The 23010-nt window shown below is 37.8% G+C and overlaps 1 protein-coding gene and 1 long non-coding RNA gene across 10 annotated transcripts in view; one reads left to right on the plus strand and one right to left on the minus strand.

Annotated features, from left to right (window-relative positions):
- Positions 1–1389: 1389 nt before the first annotated feature.
- On the plus strand, positions 1390–22232 carry LOC107216267. Of its 4 annotated transcripts, XR_004500481.1 has the most exons (5): positions 1391–1697; positions 2030–2072; positions 6412–6521; positions 20578–20633; positions 20815–22232. It is a non-coding gene; the product is annotated as an uncharacterized LOC107216267 (long non-coding RNA). The 4 variants fall into 4 exon arrangements; XR_004500480.1 differs by lacking the exon at positions 6412–6521 and having other exon boundaries at positions 1390–1697; XR_001525454.3 differs by lacking the exon at positions 6412–6521 and having other exon boundaries at positions 1390–1697; positions 21513–22232.
- GLIS3 (GLIS family zinc finger 3) overlaps positions 6365–23010 on the minus strand; it is a 157129-nt gene continuing 140483 nt past the window's right edge. For 2 of the 6 annotated variants that reach the window (XM_015653122.2, XM_033520491.1), the window contains exons 8-10: positions 20802–20983; positions 14273–14452; positions 7612–11852 (exon numbers count right to left, since the gene is read on the minus strand). In XM_015653122.2, the coding sequence (XP_015508608.1) occupies positions 11716–11852; positions 14273–14452; positions 20802–20983 (499 nt within the window). In that variant the 3' untranslated portion in view covers positions 7612–11715. Of the gene's footprint in view, positions 6520–7611; positions 11853–14272; positions 14453–20801; positions 20984–23010 lie in introns of those variants that run through there. The other 4 variants (XR_004500479.1, XM_033520494.1, XM_033520493.1 and 1 more) reach the window with 4 other exon arrangements.

Genomic DNA, 23010 nt, shown 5'->3' on the forward strand with positions numbered 1-23010 from the left:
CTAATTCCACGTAAACAGTGACACCACTTGAAAATCAGAGTAACTTAGCTCAAAATGAGAACTATCAAACATGAAGAAAGGAAGTAGAACATAATTTGCATTGTCAAGCAGTGGGACTGAGGACTGAGATGGTAAAAAAATTTTAAAATATCACATACCAACTGAATGAGGCACTTCAACAGTTACAGGAGTGATGGCACTGTTTCTTAGAATTCTATGACTCAGCAATGTTATTTGGGTTGGCATAAGATTGGATTCTTTTAACAATTTGTATATTTTCACTTGTCTTATGCAATTGCCGTATGTGTTACCAAGGCTGTTGCTCTGAAACAAATAGAGACCTTATCCTCTGTTTTGTTGATTTTGTTTGTGCACATAATTTTTCTCGGTTTTATTCAAATTAAAAAGTCTCTTGAATAGTAGAATAAACACATTCTTGCAGTTGCTCTGCTGCTTGAAACATGCCTCTTGCTATTTTCATTTTTTGCTTTCTGGTATTGAAATAACTCAATGGCCAGTACCAGCCTTTGTTCTTCATTGTGAATGCTTGTAAATTGTTTTACACAACAAAGAATCCTTTGAGTTCAAAAAGACATAAGGAGACCTTCCCTGACATTCTTCAGAATATTCTAGACACATGTGACCCCAAGGGAACAGGCAGGTGTGGGGCCTAGATCTCTCAGCAAATGCAGAGCCCAGGCAGAGCTTGTTGTTATTTTTATCAGCACTCTTCTCTTGCTACAGAGGGATAAAAGGGATAAAGCTTCAAGGTTGTTTCACTCAATTCCTACATTTTAGATACCTACTCTTATTGTCTCAACATGTTATTCCATAACAGAATTTACCTTGGCTGAAGAGAAGTTATGCTCACCTGAGTTTTCCTCAGTTGCTAACCTTGTAGTACCATGAGTAACACTGAAGTGACTTTACTTTCAGAGATGCTTGGTGGTGATGACCTTGTAGAAAGATAGCAAGTCCAGGAGATAATCTGGGCAATGAATCTTTCCAATATATCCTCACTTAGAAAATGCACACTCACAAAACAGAGTTTAGGGGGCAGGGATGGTGGGGTGTTATCTTTGCTCTGAATTTGGTCTAGGCATAACTCGACTCTGCTTTTCAATTTTTTTTCAAGATAATCCACGCATATATTTTATGGGGTATCACAATTGTGTTATTCAAAGAATTCATTAAGAATGTGACCCCTTAAAGAAGCGTGGTCAGGCAACCTTTTTCACCCTGTTGTTTCTGGAGTCCCCTTGCACCCCATTAGATTTTGTTACTGTGCAAAGATGCATGTTTGGAATTTCTATGTATATTTTTCAGGATTAATTAACTGGAGGCTGTAGGGAGATTCAGAGAAGCAAAGAACCTCCCAATTCTTGCATGTAAAATACAACCCTGCTGCAACAAGTCTTTACAAACTTATGCAGGTTAAATGATGTACAAGCAGCTGACACTTACTAGTTGCCATTTTTCATCAATGCCCTCCATCTCCTCTGCTGAAAAGAGTGAGCCTATTTCTGGAGTGCATGAAATGTTGTACTGAAAGCATGTTGGCCCAGACGTCTCAGTGAATTATTAACATGCCATCATGTCAGGTGCTCTTTGTCCTCTTTTTCTCTCACTCACTTCTGATAATTAGTTGAAACTCAGCATTCAAGAATACTGCCTTTGTTAAATGCCTGTGGGATGAGGTAAGGCTACAGGATTAATTCCAACATTTTACAGACCTACACATGGTTTAGCAAGTAGTAGTTTTGAGAGGCAAAAGAAGTAGATTACTCACTTTTTCTCTCCTCTCCACCAAACCCCAAGAAATATGAAATTTAGATGACCTTTTAGTGAGGCACTTGGTAGGCTTGATTTGGTTCATTTGATTCATGTTTATTACAGGTTTTCACACTGTAAACTGTAGGAGAATCACTCCATGTTCAGGGGATTAAAGGCCCCATAAAATAAATGTAATTAAAAATAACATTTTATGTCACTCTTTCATAAAGTTTTCTATTATCCCCCCATTCAACAGAAAGCTGGATGAGAAGATCACAGAAGTTCTTCCTGACTTTGGGGTGAGATTTTCTGTACTTCCCACATAGATATGCTTGTCCTACAAATGAATCTCAGAGTGTTTATAAGTGCCACAGAAATACCAAGGAAGACTACATACCTGGTACAGTGCTCTCTCAAAAATCTGAGACAAAAGAATAGAGGAATAAAAGAACAGGAATCTGTGAATTCAAAATTCTCTTCTGTGGTACAGTTTATACTGTTGGTTGTGTCAGGGAAGAGTGGATGTACAACTCTGCCATGCCAAAACGATAGTACTTGTGAACATGGCAATTTGTTACAAACAGGTATGTATAGTAAAGTGCCATTGAGAATCTGCTCAAGGGTTTACATGGAATTGAAATTAGACTCTCAAGTGCAGTGGGCATAAAATCAAGGTAAGACAAAATTAGAAGGCAAAACCCACCATTGCAAGGTTTTCCAGGTTGTAAAGCAACCTATGCCTTCCAGTAAGTAGTGATTTCTGATTATGTTTGCAATTGCTTTACCTAGACTGAAAATATGTAATTTATAGTCTTATAAATGCCACTGGTAATTAAAACCCCAGATTAAGATTAATGAAAACTTCTCTTCTTGGCTTAGGAAAAAGCCCTGAGAACTTTGAAAGGAAAAAGCTTTTATCAGATCTTGTATGTTCTGTACATATATAGAGATATATTGTAGTATGTTGTACTATGACTGTTTTTATTTTTTCCTTCACATATCACATTTCCTTCAATGATGTGTTTCTTTAACTTGTCTCTAATTTTTGCTTTTGAATTCAAACTTCAATTCAAATTTAGACTTGTGTATGATTCTCAAGCAAGACATACGGCATGAGTTTTCCTTAGCTTAGTTTTTTCTGCAAAGAGAAAGGGGTAAATTTACTCTCATTCACGTTTGTGCAGCCCCAAAATGACTGAAATGTTTAGTGTGCTTTGTCAGGAAGACATCTGAACAACAAAAGAGGAAAGATATCATAGAAGAGAGAACAACAGAAGAAAAAAGTTACTTTTCCCCTCTCCTTTCTTGGAACTGATTTCAGCGTAAAAAAGTATGCTAAAGCCACTAAACAGAAAGATACAGCAGCAAGAACAGTACAGTATTAATGGGGATTAATTTGAGGCAATATGTTGCATGAATTGGGAAACCGCCCAATACTAGGTTTCTCTACTTGTTTTTCTGTAGTACAGGCAGCTAGAATTACATTCGGTGCCTTTGGTGTTGCCCAATAACCATAATCCTCCCATGTCCTGTAAAATGCAGCTGGCCAGCTTTCTGAGGATCCTTCAGGATCTCAGGGATTCTTACGTAGCAAGAGTCACCAGAAGCACTGGCCTTTGCAGAAAGTGTATTTGGGAGAGGTGCAAGCTGTGGTCAGCTGTGGGCCACATTGGTTTCCAATTGCTTCAGTGAAACTTTTGCCATCAAAATTCTCCTCTTTGCATCACCAGGTCCAGCACTGGTGATCCCCTAGTGTAAAGGAGCATCGAGGTCCCTTTTAGTGATCATTTCCCTTAAGGTGCATGTTTATTGGCCAACAGCCTTCATTGTTTGTGATGACTTTTGTAAGGCCATAATTCATACAGTGAAAGTAACAACTTCATTAGTAAGACACAAAAAACTGATCAGACAAGCATTCTGGCTTCTGCTTGTTCTTGTATGGTAAATGTCCTGTTAGAGGTCACATAGTGATGTGAAAGTAAAATGAAGGACAGTGGGATTGGCATGATCAATTTTTTTAGTCCTTTAAGGCATTAAGCATAGCCTCCTTGACTGTCATGTTAGGGTTAAGGATCAAAGAAGAAAATTTAAAGTAAATGCAATGAAGCTACTATTACATAAGTCTCTTATAGCTAAATGCAAACCTCCCCCTCCTCTACACAAAAAAAGGTTTGTTCAGCGATGTGTATAGCATGTGATTTCTGTGAAAAAGGTCGACCAAAATAAAAAGTCCAACTGCCAGCACAAACTCTGCCCCTAACAATCAAATGGGCTCTTGAGTACCTGAAACACACAGCTGTAGGTAGGAAGTGTAGCAACAAGAGTACTGGAGTGGATATGAGTGCCATTCTTTCCGGTTCAACCTTTAAGCAGCATTTCCATTAGCTGGGTAAAATAACTGTATTATAAATATTGGTTCAGCTTTGGTTTGTGTAATTCTGATTGAGTAAATCAGCACAGTTCTGCTTTGTGCAGATTCTATTTTAGCAGGTTTCCTAAAATTAATTTAATAATTTTAATACAGTTTCTCTTCTATACATACCTAAATGACAAAACTGCTACTGTATTTAATATTTTTAGTACTTTCTTAACAAAGTCACAAAAGAGAAAATTGACATTGGAACTAGAAAATTTTATCAAGCATTCTTAGGTTTCTACATAAGGGTTGGAAAAAATATATATGATAGGAATGCAGCCTTCACTGATTTTAAAATTCCAGGGTAAAAACTTCCAATTTCTTTTAAGAACTGTTATAACTCCTCATTGCATAAAGGTTTAATGCAATAATGGTGCTATGTTGTGGAGGAAGCCCAGTCCTCTGACAGGCCTCCTCCCTGGAGATCAGCCCCCTAAGATAAGACAAAACCACTTAGTCATGATGACTCAGCTGTGGACCCCTTCCTGCTTCTGCTCCCCATGTTATCTCCCTGTTAGGTATTGGCCATCTTATCTCAGTCTCAGACCATTGGTCCCCTTCCCAATTCTCCCCTTCCCTATAAAAATCCCAGCTTTTGCCCAGCTCAGGGGTAGATCGTCACTGGCCCCCTTTGCTGCAGCCTGCAATAAAGAACCCTGTGGAACACCACACGTCTCTTGTCTACACATGGCTGGGGTAATCCATGGACAGAGCTGGCTGGGCTGATCTGAGCTGATCACTGCACAGAGCTGAAATCACTTCTAAAAGATTCTAAAAGAGCTGATCACTTGAAGTCTCAGGCTGCACTCCTAAAGGTTAACCCTGGCTGGAAACTGCCTGGAACTCCCTGGACAGCTGCTCCTCCTTGGGATGTCTTTCTGGGATTGTTGCTGGCAGAACTGGGGGTCGGACAGACCCCCAGACCCAGCCACACCATGTAACACTATTCCCACTTCTTCAGTGGATAACCTGGCTCAGTATTACTGCTTTAACTTTCTTCTCTAGGAACTTCCATCATATACTATTAATATAGTTTCTAAAGTATCCTTCCTCTTCTTCCAGTCAAAGATAACTACAGCTTAATTACAACTATGTGCTATGCAAAGTGGTGGGCTAACAAGTGAAATCACAGTGCTAGTTATTGCTAGTTATTCTAGTTAGTCTAGTTATTAGGACTGTTGTAAATATCGCAGTCACAGTTGCAGAAGCCACTATGGGTTTTATTTTTCCAACATATTTTAGCCAGAAGTTTCAGGGACTAGAAAGGCCAGCTCACCCTTTCAGAAGCTTCATCAATCTCACTCTGTCCATTCCTAGAATAGCTGAAGCTAGATGATTTACACGCAGCCAAGCTTGAAGTTTGCCCACTGATACATTTTTGATCAAAAGGGAAAAAAGTATAATATTGAGGAAATGGTTATATTTTTTTCTGTCTGCCCAGGTGTATTTGTAATGCTTTATCCTGTGTACCTAGCTGCAACCATGCATAAGGTTTGCATTTTTTAGTTTTAACAAAGGCATGTTGGAGCATTTAACTAGACACATAGAAAGGTGCTCTTTGTTACAGTTCACTAAACTAACCCATCTCATTTGTGAATCATTAATGATACTGACTGCTGGGTAAATTTACTTTGGTTGTAAATCTATAAATGGCATGGGAAGATGTGGTAGAATGAGTTTTAATACTTAGCTTTTAAATGAGAACATTTTTGTTTCAAGGAAGGTGAAGGAAAATATAAATTAACATTTTGGAAGAAGACATAGGAACCTTAAAAGACATTTTTCATTCTGTAAGATTAATTTTACAATTCTGTAGTTTATTGCAGTAAGTGAGTGCACACAGTCATGCACAAGTTGTCCACTTTAAGACTATCCATTATGGGAGAAAATTTTTAAAACTGCTTTTCAAGGAATCCTATTTACAGTGGGTAACAAACACAGTCCGAAAATCAGGGAATTCAAAACATGTATGATGTTACTTGGAGTTACAAAGTGATCCAAGGTAGGAAACAGCAAGTTGGAATGAGAAGCATTTCCTTGAGAATCATGGCAAGAATTTTTCTAAGGAGCATGGTCTAGGAAAATGGTCAGTTTTGTCTCCATATAGACATCCTCATTCTTATCTGCAAATATAAGGTATTATGTAATCAGGTGCAGTAAATATGAGTCGATACATATTCAGAAGGGAAGAATTATATTTATTTTTTCCCCTCTTATTGAAGGAGATTGCTGTACATAAAGCTTTATTGAAGTATTTTCCATTGGGGAAGAGCTGATATAAATTCAGGAATACAAGTGGGCTTTGGCACAGTTGAATGGAGAACTCATAGCTGTAAGTACAAAAAAAGCAATGAATTAACATCATCTCTTCCACCCCCCATAAAGATAAAAAGATTTTTAACTTTTAAGAATTTCTGATGTTTCAAAAAGGTATTCTGGTCTGAAATAAGAAAACCCCAAACACCAACACTTTATTTGATAAAAAGTTGAGACAACTTTCACTCAGAAATTATGTTCTTTGTCACATAATGACATGATAATGACTGCTTTTCTACAGGATAGTTTGCAGGACATCATGAAACACTGGTCCAGCTTAAGAACACAGGAAAAAGCACATGGCTCTGAGATATTTTGAGTCATGTTACTTTGCACTGCATATGGAACTTGTATGCTTCTTGTATACTCATTTTAAGATGTCTCCATTAAAAAAGCAAAATTGAATTTTGGGACACTTGAATTCAGCAACTCTCAATTCTTCATGGTTATAGAATTCACGAAAAATATTTGTTAAAAGACAGAGCATGTTTCCTACATTAAATTAAGATGCAGGGTAAATAAGACTGCACTGGACAAAGCTTATTTTTAGCAAAACCCTACAGAATCACATATGTAAGTGTCAGCAACTGTGGCCTTAGTAGTTTTTTATCTGCTCATGGTTAACACAGAACCAATCATGTCAATAATTTCATAGAAAGATCAATTAGGATTGATCAGTTAACTAGTAAGATCATAGTAGGACCATAATTTTCAAAGGCCTCTTTACAATCCTGTAACAAGATTTTTCTGCACTGATTTATTAGTTTGTATTTTGTCCTTTGATTTCTAGTTCAGTATGTGGCTGTAATTACTTACCTCCAAAGCATTTTGGGATCTCAGGATGTGTCTTGAACATAATAATTTGGACATAAGAATGCATCTATCTGTTTTTTGTTTTCATTTTATCTAATTCAGAGTTTAAAAGATGCTCTTTGCCTTACATAAAGTGCTCTGAAATGGTTTTATTGCTTGAGTATATTAGAAACAGTAATCACAAAAAAGCAAAATACTTTGATATGTTGTATGTGTATAATTGTGTGTTGTATGTGTCAAAACATCATGACCAAAGAAACCCATAAAAATGAAAAATTATCACAGCACAAAAATGCAATTAAATTTTCTTATTTTATTTGTGTCTCCACCCAGGGTGTAAACACACACCAAAACCTTCACTTACCTCTACAAATCTCTAGCCTCACCATAACAATAATTCAATCCAGATCTAAAACTCTGAGCCAAGTGGGTTTTTTTGAGAAATCTCCAAGAGTTTGTCTCCTATTTCTGTTTCTAATTATATGAATCCATACAAATATAGGACAATGGCTGGAGCACTTCTCTTTAAAGGCATCTCACAATAGTATGTTCTACAGGTCACGTAATGGAGTTACAATTTTTCAGTTTTATTTTGTACCACGCACATACAACTTTCACTTTTACCTTTTACATAAAACAGAATGTTATGAAACAGGACAAAAATAATTTACGATTGTATGAAAAATAACTGTAAAAAAAATCACAAAATGACACTAGTAAAGCGAAAGGCGTAACTAATTCTTTTGAATTTTTTGTTTTTTTCATGACATGCAACAGACATTTCTTAAGAACAAGATTATAAGAGCCAGATATATAGTATGGCAAATTAAGATCATATGTAAGCATGTATAAATACGTAGATTACTCTGTAAGGTTTAGGAAAAACATAATCCCACTTTCTCTCCTCACCAAAGTGCTTTGTGTAAAAAATATTACACAAGATGCTGCTTTCCGTACAGATGCTGCTTTCTGTACAGAACAAAAGGATTTCTTTTTCTTAAATAAAAACTCATAAAAACTCAGCTAATTTTAATTTGTGGTACTTTTCTTTTGCTTTACTTGCTTCAAGGAAATACATATATTTGTGTATATATATACACAAAAAGCCCCAAACCAAGAACAAAATTTCATACAAACAAGAAAAAAGTGCCATTTAAAAAAATCTGCTATAAAATTACACAGAGAAAACAGGGAATAAACAGTTAAAATGTAATTTTTATACTCATTAACACCTTTTCAAGAAAAGCTGAAAACAATATACAGTGTGACAGATGGCATTAGCACTGCAATTCTTCAGCATCTGGTAGTAGTAAACCACAATGCCTATATGTTTGTGTGTATACACACATAGAAAGGGAGACCTAAATACACACATGCACTCTCATACACTTCCACTTGTACACATGCACTTTGAAACTGTATTTTAAACTCCAGTGTAGAACCATTTCTAATGCAAATATAAATAGACCACTGAGTCGGGAAACAGTTGAATTGTATAAAAGAATAATTGTAAATAACTTCTTTTGAATATTGTTTAATGTCTGCAGTCCAAACTCACTTCATCTCTTAGATATGAATCCCTTTAGAATGTTAACAATACAGCAAGTAGAATAACAATACAAAACTCACTGAGGCACAAGTATTTGCAAATAACTCAGTTATGCAGATAACCCACAAAATTGTATTTTCTCAAGCACCGTTTTTGATTGTGACAAACAGGATTTCCTCTCTAAATATCCAATATAAATGAGATACAATGGCTTTTTATGCAATTGCCCTCAGTGATTAAATTGATGCCTTGAAGTCAGTCCAACTCCAAAGAGAATAATGAAATGATAGTGAAAAATCCTCTTTGTCTCTGAATGAGAAGTAAACAAAGGCATACCTTTTTACAGACTGGTAGCCCACATTCATGTGCTTGATTTGAGTGTTCTCTGGGGCCTTCTTTTTAGGATTAAGCTCATAGAAAGCTGTAAATATATATATTATATGTATGTGTAAGAATAAATTAATGAGTTGCAAAAGTTTCCTTTTTCAAATGTAACTGATGAACCCCCAAGTTAAAGATGCCCTTTTTGAATTCTGTACTCCCACTTTCCCTTTGGTCAGCATGTTTCAAAATGTATAATCCCCCAACTCTACAGAAGAACTTGTACATTCAGATACTAGAAAAAAACATTTCAAAAATCAAGGTGGTACAGATCCAAAGACAGCAACAGTATTTCAGTTTTGTAAACAGCAATGGACAGTATCTGGACGATCACATGGTTAAAAGAATTTTAAAGACTCTATGTTTAAGAAACTATATAGTTATATGTACATATGTATGTCCACATGTAGTCTGATCCTGCCCTTGCTGACTTCGGTGGAACAAAACACAATTCCACACGTTTGAAATGGAAGTGTTCAGTGTGACTTATTATTTGTACTGAACCAAGTTACTCTTGTTCAGTGATCAAAGAACGGGCTTTAAGATAGTACAAAATTAAAGCCTTATTAAAAAGCAAAACTTGCGGTCAATGCACATTATGCATTGTCTTTTTGATTGGACATGTGTAGCTGTGAAGGATGCCTGGTGTCATTTAAACCAATGCAAATCACATATGGTAACACCTAGACCCCTTAGTGCAAGTTGGAGCAGAGGGATACATTCTCTTGTCATGGGGGAAGCAAAGTATATAGGGGAAGAACTTAGTACAGAATTAGCTGTATTTTAGTCACTTTGCTTCTCATTGTACTACAGTTATGTGCATGGTTTATTCATATATTCTAAGTATCCGATGAAAACCTCTCCATTAAAAATTTAAGCACATGACTGCACATAAAAATATACTTAATGAATACAAACCACAAAAGACTGCCAGTGTTCACAAACATCTGAACATAAATTCAACTATTCCATATAATTGCAGATTAAATTATGAATTTGAGCCAAATTGGTCTTAAAATCTCTCAAAAGTTTGCCAGGGGAAAATAAAAATAAAAATTTAAGTTTAAAGTTTATCTTTTTAGAAGAGTGATTTCAGAAGCATAGTTATGGTCCAGACTGTAAGACTGAACTTTTATGTCCGTACTCTGTCAGGTCATGAGAATATTAAGATGTACACTACACAGTAAGAAATCCACTTAATTAAATGCACAAAAAATGCATGAACAGGAATTGAAACCTAAAAACTCAGTCTTACTAATATAAGAGTTGTTCTCAAATTATACAGGATCACAGTGTTGATATCTCAACTGCAAAATACTGGTTTTAACTTATAACCTTGTATGTTTTATGAAGGACAACCTAATTTGCTTGCATCCTGGACTAAATTTGAGGACCTTGAGCCTGACAGAAAAATCAAAACCACCAAACCAGTCCAGTTTTATCTCTCTAAGTAACCAGATGAAACATAGCACACTTAGAGTCGTTCTTTCTGAAAACGTGTTATGGAAAAAGACTAGGACAACCAAAATTTCATTGAATCAGTACAGATAGCTTTTTAAAAAATGTGTAGAATTTAAGGAAGAATCTTTCCTACAAAATATTTTAAACCTTCCTGTAGAAGACTATCGCACATACAGCAACAATCTACAATCTAATTAAAAAGCAACTGAAAGTTAAAATGCATTTATGCTTATTTCACAGATGTTAAATAGAGACAAAGTCCAAGTAACTTGTGTATTTAGACCTTCTTATTCATGCTTAAAAGATCAGAATGAATATTGGGAAAACAGTAATAGCCATTCTTTATGGCTTAAAATAAAGAGGGAAGGAAAGGACACCTAACCTGAGGCCTGTAAGAAATACTCTACCAACGAAGAGATCCAGAAAGAAGCCACATCAATGCCTCCAATAGATAGTGCCAGCATATATTTCTAATTTCTCTCTCTTCTGGATACTGGTGTGTGTTAAACTTTGGAACTATCACATGCAGACAGGTTGTGCAAAAACTGTATGCCTTTGAAATGTTTGTAGTATGCTCTGGTGTTGCTTCTTTCCTTTATTGAAAAAGGAATTTTCTAAAGCTGTGTTCTTCTGTAAGTTTACCCATTCAGCTTGAAAGGATTTCAGCCAACAACCAGTTTTCTTATTTGGTCTCTGAATTCCCTTTGAGAAATTAGAAGAAGAAATATTTTTAAAAGTATAGTTTCTGTACCACAGATGAGAAGAAAAGAAACAATTGCTAAGGTTTTGGCAAAGCTTGCTTTCTCCAAACATTCTCCATCTCAGTTGTCTTCTTGATTAAATGAAGAATGCTTGGTAATTGCTTTGTTCCTCTCCATTATGTATGTATATTTAGTCATATCCCCATACATACATGGCAGCTTCATGGAGAGAAAAAATTTGTAGGAAAATAACATAAGGGCAAGATGAAACAGAATCAAGTTGTTTTAACTAGATATACATTACTTTAGCCTTCAGTGAATACAGAAGAAAGCTGGCTGGAACAATCATCCACTGCATTTACTTGTAGGAAACTGGTGTCCTCTGACATGCTGCAAGCTGAATCACCAAAGATACTTACAGACCCTGCTGGAAAGTCATACACTGGGAGAAGAAACAAAACAAAAAAAAACCCCAGTTAATGAATAGGATAAGTATATATATAATGAAGTATGTCTTAATACTTACAACATAGAACTTGAAATTATTTTAAATCAAATGCACAAATAAAATAAATAAGTAAAAAAATATATGAAGTTAATTACATGACTTACTGGATACCAAGGGAGGAATTTTCAGTTCTGTCAGAATCAAGTCTGAAGCAGAGCAGATTTCATTGCAAGTAACACCTCCCCATTTAGTGGATGTTAAAATTGTGAACGTTTTAAAAATTAACTTCATGCTTGTTTAACAAATTTCATCATATTAAACACAGGATAAAAGACAACAAAATACAGTAGCATGTATTTGTTGTAAAGTAGACCCTGGCACAGAAACTACTACCTTTTACAAGTGACAGTAGTAAGCCCAAGAGTAACTGCAGACACACTCCCATCTTTTGGATAACATGTTTACATGATGTGAGATGACTCTTTGTTTTTACAGGTGCACTGGCTTTGAAATACACTTCTGAAGGACCAAGACATAAAAGGGACTTCAAAGCACAATAAATGTTAAGTGGATTGATTCATACTGTGTGGAAGGACAGTAAAAGATCTGGGTACTAGTTAAGTGCTAGGATTAGGCTGTCTTGTACTGATACTTTGCACAGAGATCTTTCATCCTTCCAGAGCAGCATGCAAGCTCCTTAAGTGCTTTTCATCTAGGCACAGACTAAGTTAAGTGCACACAGATGAGTGTACATCTAGGCAGGTTTTGTCACAGAAGTAGGAATCAGTGAAATTCAATATTGATTGAATCATTTCATGTCCCTGCCACCATGTGTGCGGTGGAGTGGAGTGTCTGCACAAATATCACAGAGGGCTTAATGGACTGTGTTTCAGCTCAAATACACAAGCCAGAGACTGTCTAAGCCCCACAGACTTGAGAAGCCTTCAACAGTGTGCAGATTGCACACAGGCTGGTTGTTATTGTCACCTATGGCTACTGCCAGCCTCCCAACACCAACCACTCCATGAAGGTCTGTAAACTATCTCCTCTTTGTAAAGAGCGAAATCTGTCATGGTTTTAAACCAGTAACTAAAAAAATTACTTATTTCTTGCGGTGAGATATGGATTAGAACAAGAGAAAATCAGGCTTAAAACTTAAAAGGAATAAAGACAGTTTATTAACAAACTACAAGAATAAGAACACCAGAATAAATTTCTAGAAAACCCTTTTATCTCTCACTACTTGACCATTTCTTTGTACACATGATAACATAGAGACAAAAAAACTTTAGAACTTTGGTGGTCAAAAACAGTCCCAATTCTTGTTAGAGTCTTTTCATCAGTCTTTGTAGAGAAACAGAAGTCTCCTTCTGCCAATCTATGGAGTTTCTCACAAGAAAACTATTTTTTGTTATAGTTTTCTATTCCTCTAATGCCAGCTGCCCGGAAATCCTGTCATTAGAGTTCACTCCTCCCATTTCATATTACTCCAAGGTGTGTATGGGCCATGAGTCTAGGGATGCCATTTTAAGGATGAGTTATTCAAAGGCAGAAGTCCTCTTCATCTGTCTCTGTGAGCCTTCCTGGAAAAGTTTTTGCTTTGCCCCTCAAGGCTTCAAAATCTTCACTCTACCCATCTCCAGCAACTCACAGTATCACAATTACTCTCTCTTTTTCTCAAAAGTCCACTCTATTCCTCCCAATACTTTAGTCATGAATTAAAGGAGTCTTTTTAAATTACTGTTGTCCATCTCCATAGCTTTAACAGAAAGATATTTCAGCTGTAAAGCACCTTCTTATTCTCTCTTTCCCATTTAAACTTAACTCTTTTCCTCACTGTTTTTGGTAGTTTTATGATGTCTTTTTCATGTTGATTGTCTCTCTCATTCTCTGTCTTTCTGAGAAAAAGGAGTAATCTGCACATTTTATCCACGTAGTAAAAGAATTAAAAGCTTTAGGAAAGCTGTAAGAGTTCATGGTGTTAGGTTTCAGTCCAGCAGCAGAAACTGAAAACTAAGCCCGGCTGGCAGGCTTTGCTCCTCCCCCCCACCCCTGCGGCCTTGTCCGGCCTGGAGGGGGAGGAAGGCCAAGACAGAGCCTTCTTACCTTGTCAGAAGCCGGAAACCAAAGAGGACAAGAGAGCTCTGACTGTACTTCCTAAGGGGGTGTTTACAAGTTGAATTCACTTTTTAATGGTCATAACTGCTGTCAATTCTTAGAAATGCTTGATAATTGGTCAGGAGAAAGGACTCCCATCAGCCACCAGCAGCCTCAACTTCATTAGCTCTCAAAGCTGTCTTAAAGGTAAAGCTAGCCCATGACAATATGTCCCACCCAAATACACAGCTCATGCACATCCGCCAAAGTTTACAAACCATACACAATCATACATGGAGTCACCAGCTGTTATTTACCTTTGATACCAGAATGATCTGTAAAACCTCGATGGAGAATGCCAAGCCCTGCCTGGCCCGCTGATGTGAGAGCTGAGCAGTCAACAGGAGGAACCATATTGCAAGAAACACTGTCTTGTATGTTCTTCTGAGTGTCAGCATAGTGTGGAGGGCAGAAAGTTTGAAGCTGCCCATAAAAACCTAGAATGAGAAGGCGGCCATCAGTAAAATACCTGGACAGAGATACAAAGGATACTGTGTGGAACCATGGCCATGAGAATGATAAAAACCTCAACTGCCCTACCACCAGATCTTCAGTAATTTTAAACAAATAAAGTAGTATTGATATCTGTGTTGATAAACTAAAAATTCCTCAAGTTGCTACTAATTTCAAATACAATCTGCTACATGGACATCCTGATTTTACCATGACCTGTGAGAGGCACTGACTGGCTAGAAGCTGAAATTTTTCAGATTTCTCCCTGTACTGCACTGTCCTATGTCTGAGCTGGTACTCTCCAGAGTTACACTGTGCATCTGCCTGAAAAATCTAATAAAATGCTAAATTCAAAATAGAAGAAGACTACCCAAGTAAAGTTTGAATAAAATCTAAGGATCTCTCACTGATGCCAAGATAGCTGCCTGATAGTCATGCATAGAAACTCTGAGCATAAATTTTTTATGATGGAAAGAGAGCATAGAAAAGTAACATAACTTTTCTAGATACAAGTTCTTTTCACAATTCAGTGTCAATTACTCATTTTTTAAAATAGAGAGTCATAACCAAGAAATAAGCATGTGTAGTTCTCTTCCCCCTAGGTATTTAGCATTATTCTAAATGTCTTTGTGTGTAACTGCAGTGTATCAAGCCACACTGCAGAGGTCTTAGAACTGAAGCCCAACATGACACAGCAAAATCTCCTAACTTGGTGTCTTTATTCACGAAGTGTTATGCCCAAGGGAATTTACAGTACAGCTGAATGAAATATGAAACCATGTCCAATTCAGGCAGTAGACCCTGACCATACTTGAGATATCTGTTAGGGAACTAACTGTACCATCAGTTTTCTTTGTCTTCACACAGTGCTGGAAAAACTGAAAAAAAGAAAAACATGTTTGCTAATAAAGTTCCAGCAACTGAATGTGTCAGCTGCAATTCTGGATTGTATAAATTTGTCTCTTATTAAACTGTTAAGTTTACATCAGCTGTGTTTCTTTGAATCAGTACATTACAGCCAAGACTTATGACATCAAGGTACAGAAAAAACAGCTACTTTTCTGACATGACAGCATTACTTCCTTGGGAAAGTGTAATATTTTTCGATATGATAAAAGCTGTAAGTTCTAAGAATTGCTTCTAAAAGCAAGAAGTTCTTGGTTTTTTATCACTTAAAAAGCCTTGTCCTGAGAGATGCTGAACATCTAAAAAGCCCTGGCAGACCACTCAGCTCAAATTCACATGTGCAGTTGTGGTCCACATACATTTGTAATATCATCCTTATCCTATTGAATTGTAGTAGGCAAAGATTTAATTATAGATATGTAATGAATGACTGCCACAATTATAATTTCCATATGGTAGGAAGTTTCTGATGGACATCTATTGCCTCCTCAGTCATCTCTCTGCCTGTCACAGGAAAGAGAATATTTTCTCAAGAAAATCATTATAGTTGCCATTCAGAAATATATGCCATGCATGAGTAGCCTTTGATGCTATGGCATGTAGAAATTTCAGCTGTCTTTGGCCTGAAATACTTCAAGATAGTGTTTCTTTGTGGTATATTTCTGCATGTCCACTAGGCAAATTACACAAACACCAAGTAATCATGTTGTACCATCTGGCTGTGAAGAACAAAAGGAAAAGAGTAAGAGAGAGATCCAAGTCACATACTGTACTAACAGACTAATTTGCAAATGTGAAAAAATAGAAATGTTTCTGCTTATTAAAATCTTATTTGTAATTCAAAGATAGGTGTTACTAGTAGATCTGTCTGTATAGAGGCACTAGTACAACTAACTCATATCAGCTAATAATTTTTTTTAAGAAATAACAATTTATTATTTTCTTTAAATGAACACTGCTTTTTTTTTTTATATTTCTTCCATGACTCAGACAGCTCTGATTATCAGCTTAACTCACACATACAAGCAGAGTCTTAAAGGACAACTAGATTTCTAGTGCAGAAATATTCACAGTATCAGACTCATCCAAAAGCACGTCAGCTTTTCCCATGCCCAAAAAGGTTTTATGTTACTCTATACTACAAGCACAATAAATTTTTTCACTGCAAAGAGGGAACTTCTGTTGTTGTTCTTTCCTTTCGCACCTAGCACATCTCTTCTGGCTTTTCTCAGAGCAAGCAATACTTACTCTTGCAGCTGCCTGTGTACTGTAGGTGCCTGTGTCTTCAGACACCTGAGAGCAGTTTTCCATGGTTGAAAAGAACCACTAGTACAATACAGGTGGCTGGGACAATTGTTGCAGATTTCCAGCACCTGCACTGTCTTATGTCTACAAACATATATTACATTAGCATACAACAGCATCTAGCTGAGAAGTTGTTATTCCAGTCTCCAGGTCAGGATAGTTTCAGATTTATGGAATGGTAATACAGTAAAAGATGCTACAACCTAATGAAAGGAAACGAAGAGCTTCACTTCTGCAGCTCAGTGAGGTATCTAACATCATCGCTTCCAAAGACTCCATGGAGCAAAGGATATTGTGAATTTCAGAAGACCAAGAAAAGGGAATATTTAGTCAATTATGTAATATTAACTGAGGCGATAGAAAACCCTCTCTGACATTACTGTGTATGCTGAAAATCACTCAGAACAAATAATGAAGCTTGAACTGTAGACAATGAAAGAAAAAGACATTTTGCAATACAAGTAGCTGTTAGATACAAGAAGGCTGTCCGTCTTGATATTTCTCTCTAAAAGATAGTACTCTGAGATTACCATGATCTTTTAAGATGTTCAGGCGTTCAGAAATTGCATCTGTTTAGGACTTGTTTTCTTCAAAAAGCTTTTGGGCAATGAAACTCCTTCTTCCTTGATAAAGCTAATTTGAATAGAACTGACAAGCTTAAGACTACATACTGAGGTAAATAGTCACCACTGTCTAGTAGCATATTGAGCTGAAGTGGCTATAGTTACAGCACTTTAAATCTTGAAAAGGCAGGTTATGAACTGCAGGAGATATAAATTAACAGAACTCCCCACAGCCACTTCTTGTATACATAATGGTATGGTATGGCAATAACTCCATGGTGTTTTTCTGCATTGTAATGAACTGACCAAGGAAGACAGCAGTCTTTGTGTTGTTATTGGGAAAACATGAACTCTTGAAACATCTGCTTTTGAGAGAGTTTAGGTAAGTCTTGAAGGCACACAGGACAATGTTTTCAGTGTGGAATATAGGATGAGACAGCTGTGCTTAAGCTGGAGGGAGTATATTCTATCAAAATACCTTGTACAGTGACAACAGGTTACTTCATCTTTGAAAAGACATTTAATACCCACATTATGGGTATTGAATTGCACTGTATTATATCTTTCAATACTAAAAAAAATAATTAAATGTTCAGTCTACATTGTCTTCATACCAGTTTTAAGTGCAAAGATCTTTAAAATTTGAACTTTGAGTTGTTATCTGTGTGCAAATAATTCCTGTCAGCAGTGTCTATTTTCAACACAGGCTTTCCTGGGAGAGTGAGGCAGACACAGTAATGCTAACGTGGGTCCAAGCCTTTGAAAGTCAACCATTTTTTGACCTCAGAAGATAGTATTAAACTGTATCTTAAATTTGGATGTGTAATAGGGCTTCAACTCAAATGTGACATTCGCTCAGATGAGGGTCTGTACTGGGCCTTCTTCTTGTAAGGAATGATGACCCACATATTTTGTCCTTTTAAATCCTCTTTTGACTGTAGGAGAGGCAGATGGAGCACAGGAGCATTGTTCTGGCCTGTCCTGAAGAGAAGATGCCCAGGGAGATACAAAGGTTGCTGCACAAGCCAGTGCAAGCCCTGCGTGGAGCAACAATTAATCCAGGGTGATTTGTGAACCCCTTGGAGGCAGGATTCTGTGGAAAGTCTTCTACTTCAGAGCAACTGGTTGTGCTCACAGCTTCTAGGATTCCTAAAACTCCCATGGCCATGAGAGGAAGAAGGTGGTAAAGCCATCTGTATAACTGAAAGACAAGTTTTGGTCCTGGCAGCAGACCTTAATGTCTTGATGCCTTTCCAGAAGATGAGTTCTTGCCAAATGTTCAGAAAAAAAATAAATAAATGTTTTGTACTGTGGAAAGAGAAGGGCTAGCCTGAATGTTCCTGAGAAGGGCAAGCTTCAAGCCTTGCACTAGGAATTTACTGGACCTGTTCTGGCATGTTTTCACGTATGTCATATGACAATGAACTGTTTATTAAGAAATTTCACCCTGTACTCTGTTAGCCATACATTATTAGTGAAATATCAGAGAATACAGAAAGCCAACAATAACTGCTTACGCCCATTAGGAAATTTCATGTTCTTCTAGTACTGATCAGTGATGTAAGGAATTACTACTTTGTGGAGAAAACCACCTGCCTCAGATCCTGCTGCTCTACGGCCAGTTCAATATGAAGAATGTAACATGATTGGCACTTCCTTTCTCTCCTTCACTTTTATGAACTTAGGGAGATGCCAGTTTCTTCTCTTTGTTTCTAGAGAGACTACTTACATCAGTGGAAGAAAATAGAAGAAGCCTTGTGTTGTTGTTTGACACTGGCCTAACGCCAGGCACCCAACAAGAGCTCACCCTCCCCTGCTACAGCTCGGCAGTGGAAGGAAAAAGGGAAAAAAGTTAATGAAGGGCTCAGGAATGAGATAAGGCAGAAAACACTTCAAGGGCAAAACAGCCTCAACTTAAGGTTGCAAAGTGAAATTTATTACTAACAGAATCAGAGAAGGATAATGAGAAGTAAAATGAGCCCTTAAAACATTTCCTCCCCCTCCCAGTACCTCCTTCCTTCTCACCAAGAATGCAGGGAGACAGGGCATGGGGGTTTTGGTCATTTCATCACCTGAGGTTTTCTTCCACTGTTCAGGGTGAGGAATCCTTCCCCTGTGAGACCACGGGGTCCCTCCCATGGGACACAGTTCTCCATGAACTTCTCTGATGTGGTTCCAATCTCATGAGCAGCAGCCCTCCCAAAACTGCTGCAGTGTGGGTCACACCTCCATGGGGAGCAGCCCTCCAAGGACAGGCTGCTCCGGCCTGGAAGCAGGGCCCCCTCTCTCCATCGAGTCTTCCACAGGACCACAGTCTCCTCCGGGCATCCACCCTCTCTGGCACAGGCACCTTCCCCAGGGGCTGCAGGTGGATCTCTGCATCCCTGTGGATCCCCATGGGCTGCAGGGGCACAGCTGCTTCACCATGGTCTCACCACGGCCTGCAGAGGAATCTTGGCTCCAGCACCTGGAGCAGCTCCTCTCCTCCTTCTCCACTGACCTTGGTGTCTCCATGTTGTTCCCCTCACATGTTCGCACCTCCTTCTCTTCTCTGACTACAAGCAAAACTGTGTCTACTTTGTTTTTGATTTTCTTCTTAAATCTGTTATCACAGAGGTGTTGCATATCAAGGCTCAGCCTTGGCCAGCAGTTTGTCCACCTTCAGAGCCATCAGGGATTGGCTCTGCTGGACATGGTGGAAGCTTCAGCAGTTTCTCACAGGAGCCACCTCTGTGGCCCCGTTGCTACCAAAAACCAGGCTGTGTCAAACCAATACACCTTGCTCTTCACAGGATGTTCCCTGTGATACCTACAAGGATAATTCTGAGGTAGCCTGATCAATAAGCAGAATCCTAAGATGTTTAAAAGTCCAGTCTGCTATGTATCTTGTATCTATAAATATGGCAAACAATATATTTTAACAACTGAGAGGAAACAACAATACTTCTATCAACACAGTCCTGAAATGTTAAGGTAATTAGCATTCAGTTTCCATACCAGCCAGGAAAAACAAACAAACAAAACAACCCACGAGTTGTTAATTTTCTTCTGGGCTACAGAAGAAATGCACAGGATTGAAGAGAGAGAGAGAGAGAGAGAGAGAGAGAGAGAGAGAGGTCTTCTACGTAGAAGCTGATTACACAGCACAAGTGGGAACACAGCTGCAAGAGTCTTCATGCTTACAGAAGAGTTCTCCATCTCTCTGCAAGTACAACGGAGAAAAATATCCTACCTCTTGAAAACCTGGTTAAGTTACTTGCTAAATCAGGAGGGATTAGAGGTGTAACAATAGAAAATTAAAAGTTATCACAGATTTTTTTGCCATTCTGTTTCAGGAGCAGCACTGAAAATCAGTCTGAAGAGAAACCAGGATGAATAACAACTAGCTAAGGTAAGAATTTTCAAGAAGACTGAACGCATGGCTCTGAAGGCTACCTCCCAGGGTCTTTCAAGGAAAAGTACCTTAAAAATATCAGTGCCAATCCCTGGAGCACTTAGTTTAAAGATAAGCAATAGCAACAAACAACTAACATCAATGATGAAGATTCTTCCTTCTTACCCTGGATGTGAAGGGCATTTGGCTGAAAAGAAGGGCTTTCTGCTGACTGGTATGTCTTCAGAGGCATCCCTGCAAGCTGTGGAAGCTGAGGAGGTTGTGGAGCCTGTCTCTGCATCATGGGCTGTTGAATGGACATTCCCTGGGGGCTGATGTGATGAGGAGAAGGAGCTGGAGCAACAAACCTAGAAGTTCAAAACCACAAAGCTGTAATATCTCCAATACATAAGGGATAAAGACTGTTTTTACTTTATTTACACCACTTTAGTTATTTGCATAGATACAGACTTCCGAAATAACAGTGTGCAGCCCAAATAAAGATGACATATTTTTAAATGGTGACAGACTTGACATCTGGGAAATTAGCAGGCTGAATTGCCCCTTATCATGGAAAACTACTTTTGACACACTCCTTCTGTGCATTTGTCTAAGTCATAATTGGAGGAGATGCCTCAAGGGGGACCTCATTTTGGAGGCCCTGCCAGCTGTTTATTGTAAGGCTTTGTATTAACTTTATTTATCAATGAATAGCTGCCCTTCCTCACTGACAGTGGAGAGATCAGTTCAGGTCATTGGTCACTGAAGAGTCAGGTGTTAGGTTCAGGCCCAGGTTTCAAGCTCTAGAAATTTTTGTTTGTTACATAGAGCTATTTGAAAATAAACAGCTTGATGTCAATATAATGCAGGTAAGGGCAAGTGTTTAATTGCTTCCAGAATCTGACCACATCAAAATGCTGATCTGGACTCAAACTATAAACTTTCCTGGCAGAAGAAAGAATGCTTGAGAACAAATCTGGTGGTGCAGCTGCCACAGAGGTTCATCACCTCAGTGGTATGTTTTGCACAGCTCTGTCACTACTGGCACTTCAAGGGTATGAACTACTTTTTAAGATTTTACACTAGAGTTTTATGGAATTTAACTTTTTACTGATTTTCTTCTGCATTTCCCTAAAATTGCATGTGTCAAAGTACATCACAGATAGGTCATGCAATCTTTTTTGCAGACAGAAAGCTGCGATTTTAAGTACTTCTGTCTGGGCCCCAAACCACCCAAAAGACTGATGGGATCTGGCTAGTTAATGAAAGCTCAGGAATGTCTCTGGACCACCTTTTCATCAATGAGAGGAGAGCTGGAACATTCACAACACCAAAAAAAGAACCATGATATTTCTGCAAGAGGGTGAGTGGAAAGGGATGTGGTAATCCTGTTGCAGATCAGCCTGTCTCTCCATCACTAAAATATGCTGCAAGTCTGCTGAGGAGGAGGAATATTTTTCTCTGTGTGTTCACTGGCTGCTGCTAGAAGAGATCAGTGCCTGCACTTAATACAGTCTGCCTGTGCTCTAAAGTATGAATCCCTGTTGTCCTAAGACCGGGCCTCAATATACCAGATGACTTGTTTTTAACCTAATAAAAAGCCATGTTTTTCCTGAAGAAGTGTAAGGAAGTTTTTGTCACACCCTGAATACAACAGAAGGTGCAAATCCAGTAGCAGGTGTACAGAACACCTCTGGGCAGGGTCATCATACACGTTGAAACTCTATTTAAATCCAAGTCACTTGAGATCTTTCCTGCTGCAGCTAAGAAACTGTATCTGCCACATGTTATCTGCATGATTTTGACTTCATTTGAAAGGTATTTACTACATTTCTGGTGAACCATAATCTACATTTGGAGTGTAACAAGTCTCAAGATGATCTTTGGATGATGTACTGGCTATTCAGCTTTCTGTGAAAGCACATTTTTAAGCATATTAGGTAGGGTTTGGATGGTCCTGGTACTGATGTGATATCAACTTCCTAAACATATATTACTTCAGAAATGCTATATGGATCAAGGAAATAAAGATGTTACTACTGAGCCATTGAGTCTTTAATCTGTCAAATATTTCATTGTTCCACATAACTGATGCAGCATAGACTGAAAGACATACCAGGGAGGAAGAGAACAAAGCATGCACATATTTCACAGTAATACTAGAGTAAAATACTTTTTTAGGAAGAAAAATCAGTAGTTATATTGTGATAAAAATATCAGAGCTTTTTAAAATGTTCTATAACTACCTGGTTATATGTCTCCTGAATAATAACTGGAGTTAGTTTCTTGTATAGTAGTCACATAGAAAGACAGTTATCTCCTGCCAGAGATTGAGAGCCAGCACAGTCTTTAAATACTATTATTATTTTAAAAATCAGGGGATATAATCCTTTGT

The sequence above is a fragment of the Parus major genome, chromosome Z, assembly GCF_001522545.3.
Source record: "Parus major isolate Abel chromosome Z, Parus_major1.1, whole genome shotgun sequence".
NCBI lineage: Eukaryota > Metazoa > Chordata > Aves > Passeriformes > Paridae > Parus > Parus major.